This window comes from Solanum tuberosum, unplaced genomic scaffold, assembly GCF_000226075.1.
Source record: "Solanum tuberosum cultivar DM 1-3 516 R44 unplaced genomic scaffold, SolTub_3.0 scf00157, whole genome shotgun sequence".
Classification (NCBI taxonomy): Eukaryota; Viridiplantae; Streptophyta; class Magnoliopsida; order Solanales; family Solanaceae; genus Solanum; species Solanum tuberosum.
The window spans coordinates 489556-496444 of record NW_006239084.1 but is presented as its reverse complement, the minus strand read 5'-3'; the positions used below and the strand labels follow the sequence as shown (position 1 = coordinate 496444).

Below are 6889 nucleotides of genomic sequence, written 5' to 3'. Positions count from 1 at the left end.
CAAATAATTTTTCCTTTTAATTAAAAAAAGAAGAAGTATTATAACTTGAAATATAACTGAGTTAGTGCAATATGTGATATTCCATTATAAGAAAAGTCAAAAATCCTATTGAATTTGCTTAATGTAATTTATATATCTTGTTATGTAATAAGTGAGCTATTGCATTTATTTAATATCAACCCAATAAATAGCTATGAATTTTCTAGATTTTTTTGGAATAATGTACAATTGTGTGTATAAGAATAAAGTAAAAAGATGAAAAGGTAAGTTGGAATAGATAAAGAAAACAAAGTTTATCAATGGAAAAATAGACCAAATTCCGTTATCCCTATTCGCTTTTCGCTTCACTCCAATTGGCCCCATTCACCCTAAATACTGACAATTTCACCTTCAAGTTATCAGATGAACAATAGCTGAGAGCAGGTTGGGGGTTCCATTTTCTTTATATTCTTGTGCTTGCTGTTAAATTCTCTCTTGTTGAATCTTGGTCATCTCATCAGTATTTTCCCAGCTCTTCAATGATGTATTTGTTGGTGCTTTTCCTCTGAATGCTTCTTGGAGTTACATCTTTACTACTGCCCTATGAGTCTGAAAAATGTTGTCTACCATACATGTCCTTAATGAGCACTTCAATGGTCTTAGGTCAAAATTTGCTATCTTTCAAGAAAAGTAGTTCGGTATTTGTGCATAAAAGTTGTATTACTGAGGCTCGCTTTAGTTGGGGGAGGAGGAAATCTTTTGGGTCGACTCCAAATGCAAAGAAAAAGTATTCAAAGAAGAAAAGCTGGTGGAGAGAGTTGTTTTTTGTTGAAAGTGGGAATTGGCTGGGACTGAGGGAGGATGATATGATTGATGGACTTGAATCTGAAGGTTTAGGTAGTGATGATGAATTATCAGAGAATGAAAAGTTTGAAGCTTGGAAGAGACGAGCCGAGGCAATCATGGAGTTAAGGGAAGCACAAGAAGATATAAAGAATGAGGAGAATAGGAAGTGGGACGATTGGCTTGTCGATGTAAATGTTGATTTAGGTAATGATTCATCATGGGTTCAGGAGTCCATTGGAGTACCTGAAGATAACATTCTGGAAGATCCTAGTGAATTAATACCTGGGAGGGGTTTGGTTAAATCCGTGAGGGATATGATACTTGGCAGGGAAGAAGATGATATGCTATATGAAGATCGTATTTTTCAGTATGCTTCATTTAATTCTGTAAGTGCATTTGTTCTCATTCTCATCTTGATTCCCCCCTCAAATTAGTCCATAATCTTTAGTGTCTCTATGGTTCAATTGGTGAACTTTTTGAGAAACCTATTACAATGTGGAATAGTTAGGTCCAAGAATTGCATATGCAAAAGCTCCTTGCAATTCACTACCAAAATGGTGCACTGACCATATGGTAATTGGGTATTTTCAATACCTCAAGAAGGGTTTATGTAATAGCTAAGGCTGCCAAAATGAAGGTAACAAAGCTGAGGAGCTTCTGCATGTCGATTTATTTTCCTTGGATTTATTCTAAAGATTATGAATGTAGAAACATCTAACACATCTCATATTGTCATGTCCTGAGCACTTAGAATTATCTGGGTATTGTTGTTGAGCACTGAGAATCGCCAAACGTTGCATCTGAAATGTACTCTTAAAGCTTTTTATTAGGAGCGATTTTTCTCTTCCTGTTGCAGGCGAAGTTCTTGGCATTGCTGATAATTGTCCCATGGGCTTTGGATTTTGTAGTTCATGACTATGTTCTTATGCCTTTTCTTGACAGGTAACTTCTGCTTGGATTTATTTACTGTCTTTTGGCTACATTTTCGAAGTGATTGATGTTTGATCTTATGTACCTAACTTTGTTTTACCATCAAATGTTTTCCTACATCTCTTTTGGTAAGACCTGATATTGATGGTAAGCACTGGAACCTCTGTAGGTAACTAAACCATTCTCTGTTACATAAATGATTGATTTAGTGTGCCAAGGAGGCGTTACCATTTCCTAAGAATCTGCAGTGGAATCTAATAGCTCCATAACGCGTCATTTAAATTGTTCAAACTCTAGAAGTCCAATGGAAACAAGTGCAGGATGAAAATGTTTCATCATCAGTTTCTGTCAAATCTAAGATATTTTATATTCATGCCCTTACAAGTGTCTCACAAAAAGCGGTAAATCTCTGTTCTTCATGGCAGCATTTGACTGTCCATGTAGCATAAGTTAAGTCTTATATAGGATTTATGTAACAAGATTTCATAATTGGTCTTTTTCTGAGTATCCTCAGCTGGAATGCATAGCGTTATTATCAGAATGAAAATTGTGCTGGTGTATCTTCTCAAAAAGCAAACCGTGTTGGTTTATTTGGCGTTGGAGTATTTTATTTTGTAGATATAGTCAGATAAAAGATAAGGGGAGCTAGTTGACAAATGACTTCTGTCTCCTAACTCTGTATTCATATACACCAGTCTGCCTTTTCCATCTTCCAATTAACACTAGCCCCCTTTGCTTTTCTGGTTAGATGCTATTACAAACACAAAGCCTAATTCTAAACTACACGATCTGTTAACTCCTGCCTTTTCTTTTCTTACCATTTATTTAGCTTATTGAGTTTGTGTGAATTTGCGCCGTTCCCAAGCTCGGATAAAGGAGGAGGGTTGCGATAGGTTGACAACCAGCATAAAACTAGTTACATATATGGGAGTGAATGTTGGACGGTTAGTGTAATATTCACAAGATGAGTGTTGTTGAATGTGCATGCAAAGATGGACGTGCAAACATACAAGATAGAAATGACTACATCCGGCTGAAGGTGCAAGTAGCATAAATCAAGGATAAACTGAAAGAAAGTTGCTTGAGAGATGATTTTTTTTTCATGTCCTTTGTCGACCTCCGAATGCACTGGTCTATAGGTGTGAAACTCTGACTGAACGTGTTAAAAGGAGACGAGGTAGACCTAAAATCACATGAATTGTCAAAAGACCTATAATTTGTTGGAATCAACAGAGACCTAGCAAAAAGTAGTAGACAATGGAAGAAAAAGTTGTATATATGATTCGTGTATTTGGACTTTATTTTAGTCACATTAGTATGTATACTTTAGTTTTTATGTTTTCTAGGAGTTTTTTAGTCCTATCTGAGATTTATTTACTAGTAAAAAATATGGAAAACTTCTAGTACTACTACTACTAATTATTATTTTTTGAAACTAGTAATTTGTGTTCTTCAGCATTAAGGGCTATGCTGACCACCTCCAAAAAAAGTTTACGGTAAAGAAAATTAAAGATACTTACAAAGATTCGATGAATTCCACTTAGTAGATTTCCTCTTCTATGTTCTGTTCTTTACTCCAAAAACATAGTGAAGTAATAACTTTCCACTTAATCTTCTGTATAGTGCATTCTTTTCCTTCAAAGATCCTCTGGTTCCTCTCATTCCAAATGTTCCGCCAGATGCAAGCTGGGACTTTCCTCCACCATCTTTTCTGGCTCTTGCTTCCTCCTCTCCTGATCCAACAGCTAAGCAATTCAACAGTATGTTCAGACATGATTCAATAAACTCCAGCAATGGTAGTGAACAAGGCCCATGTTTGTGCTGTTACTTACAATGCAGGAAGAGGTGTTTGTTGGTTCCTAGTGCCTCCTTGCATAGAAGGAACCTAGATGCAGTGCTGATCTCCCTCTTTTGTAATGCCTCATATGTCAAACATGCTTTCCTAGCTACCAACCAAGTGAAGTACTTCACTTCTGTATGAGCAACACTCTTCCAAATAGCAATCCAAGGTCCTGTTTACCTGCTTGCAGCTTCACTCAGACCCCTTTTGTATACCCTGTTAACCGTGAAATACCATCATTGTGGTGCCCCCAAATGAGATTGTCCGGTTCCATGTTAGTACCTGGGAAGTTTCCTGTCAAATTCAGAAGTTCTGATACCCATGCTACTTCCAATCATTTAAGAACCTTCTTAAGGTCACGTTCCATCCTTGGGGAGACCACACTTCTTGTATATTGCAATCAGGTTTCAAGCATATTAAAAACTTACCAAGGAACAAAGATGGAAGAGTTCTATCACCACTCCAGTCCTCTTTCCAGAAAAGTACCGTATCTCCCCTTCCAACTCTACTTTAGTGTCAGGCTTGAATAACAGCCAGAGATTCTTCATTTACTTCCAAACCCCAACCCCATCAGTGCCAGTCACCTCATTTGTGCATCACTGACCCTCTTGGCCATATTTATGCAAAATTATCTCCTTTCACGGATTCAGGCCTGTTGGGTAAATCTCCATAGCACTTTCATAAGCAAACTCTTATTGTGCAACTTCAGGTTTCTCACTCCCGATCCTCCAAAACTCTTTCTTTGCTGGATTGTGATCCATTTTACAAGGTTAAGACTCTTGTCAATCTTGTTCCTTGCCACTGGAAATTCCTCCTCAGATTGTCCAAGATTGTCACCACCTTGCCAGGAAGGGGAATAAGGACATCACATAGGTTGACAATGAGTCTAGGACTGCATTTATCAATATGACTTTGCCACCTAGGAGAAGGTACTGTGACTTCCAAAGAGCTAGTTTTTTTTATGATTTCTCTATTATTCCATTCCACATATTCACTGCTTTGTGTTTAGCACCCAATGGCATTCCCAAATAGACTCTGGGCATCTCTTCTATCCTGCATTTCAGAATATCTGCAAGTGTCTAAATTTGTTTAACCTCTTTAACCGGAAAAATGTTGGTTTTCCTCCGGTTAACTTTCAGACCAGAACAAGCTTCAAAGATTACCAGAATCACCCTCAGGTAGCAAATTGTTCCTGTTCAGCTTCACAAAAAAACCATTGTGTCATCAACAAATAATAGGTGAGTCACCACCATAGTTTCATTGTTCTTGTTCTTAATGTTGAAGCCCCTTATCCAGTTATTTGCTGTAGCCTTTCTCATTATATTGTCCAGTCCTTCCATAGCTATTGATCAAAAATCTCATTTTGTTTCTAGAGGAGAAGAGACTATCTCATCAACATAAAATCTCATTCTGCTCCCTCTTGTTGAATTCTGCTCCTTACTAATTCTCTTTTCTCCTCCCTGTTTAACCCCCTAACATTCTAATATTCTAGGCTAGTATCTTCAACTTCATAACAACTGAGTAGTCTGTTTACCTCAATCTATTTCTTGAGTCGCTCATTGGCTCTGTATCCTTGAATTTTACATCAAGGATAAGGTTCTTCAACTCCTTTGCAACCAATTGTTTATCCAAATTCTCTGATAAGGTCATATTTGGGGAAACTTCCTTCTCTCTTCTTTGATCAATTTTTAACTGTAAAGATATGACACTTGGATCCCAAAGCCCAGAAGGGACTTTAGAAAAAAGCCTCGAAAAAGGTGCCTGAGAGCAAACAATCCTTTTAAATATTTTATTATTATAGTTACTACTATTATTAGATTTTTCTAAGATGAACTTGTTTGGGATTGAGGTGTTGTATTAAGTTTGTAATTCTCATTCAGACAGCCTGATGAATTCCCTGATGCTCTTTCTTATGAGCTTTTGTTGTATGCTTTGCTTACTCCATCATTATCCCCAAAAAAAAGAGGTTTGCTCGACTTCATCTATTACTTGTTCCAATGGTTCAAAGCCTACTAAAGTGTCATTTTCCTAATTAAAACTACTTGAAATTTTTTCTCTTCCTTGTTTCTGCGTCATAGTGTGACAAATTCTTCATGGACAGTAGGCTAGTAATACAGGTATTTGAGCTTATTTCTTGATATTGTGAACATACATCCCTGCACTACCATCGCTGACTTCTAAATTTTTGAGAACATATTACTTTTTGGATAAGTAAAGACAATACAACAATATAGTTCTAAGGAAATATTACACCTCTTGCTTGCTTATTTCCTATTCAGGTACATTTCCTTCTGATGGTTGCTAGTATGAATGGAATACCCATTTAAGCTTTGTGTTGACTGTCTTATTTGTCATGGTCAGATATGTTAAGACTGTACCTTTAGCAGCACAGATGCTTGATGTCAGAAGAAACCAAAAGCTTGAAATGGTTAAGGAATTGAAGGCTGAGCAAGCACGCTACCGCCTTGAGGTTGAGATTGGTAAATCTCCACCTTTGTCTGAAAAGGTGCTGCATCTGGAGCTACGACACAAAGCGTAAGTTTTACCGCAGCTGATGCCTGTTCTTGTTATGTTAATCTGAAGTGTTCTGAGAAATTTAGTTCACACCTTGTATTCAAATACTTGTCGTCCTTTCCGTTCTTCACCTACTTATCCACCTGATATTAAAAGAGTTGGTATGAAGGAAGCAACTGATTTTTGAAGGAAAACAAGTTTTTGCACTCACATTGGATAGTCTTGTCTTGAACAACCAAATTCCTTGTGTAAAAAGGGAAAAAGGGGGCTGCAGAAGACATCTACCACTTTGTCTGTTCTCTTGTTTGAGCTGATAAATGTATTAATAGACTATATTTATATTTTACAATATATTTATTTTTATTGTACTAACTGACTTGGACGATTCATGTGAATACATGCATAATTCAATATATTTTTTTTTTGAAAAGGTAACTTGTATTATAAACACAGGAATACTCAGGACGTATTCCAGTAATACTTACAATCAGAAATACAAAAGTGATGTTGTTTTCCTATGAACTCCTTAAGGACTCTAACATACTAGGGATATCCTCATCTTCATGAGGATATTCATGTTTACACCAAAAATAGAAAAGAGCTAAACATTTCAGCTTCATCTTCTCCATAGAGCAGCTCTTGTTCTCAAAACATCTTTGATTCCTTTCCAGCCAAATAGTCCACCAAATGCAGGCTGGGACAATCTTCCATCTCTCCCTGTGCCCCGACTGATTTCCATCCCGATTCCAACATGCCAAAGCTTCCTTTATGTTTCCTGGC

The 6889-nt window shown here is 37.0% G+C and overlaps 1 protein-coding gene across 1 annotated transcript in view; it reads left to right on the top strand.

The window, feature by feature from the left end:
- Positions 1-287: 287 nt before the first annotated feature.
- The window catches only part of LOC102580425 (chloroplast envelope membrane protein), a 28783-nt gene continuing 22181 nt past the window's right edge, over positions 288-6889 (top strand). Inside the window, exons 1-3 of the mRNA XM_006353686.2 lie at positions 288-1211; positions 1682-1767; positions 5957-6130. Coding sequence (XP_006353748.1) covers positions 549-1211; positions 1682-1767; positions 5957-6130 — 923 coding nt within the window. The 5' untranslated portion in view covers positions 288-548. The remainder of the gene's footprint in view (positions 1212-1681; positions 1768-5956; positions 6131-6889) is intronic.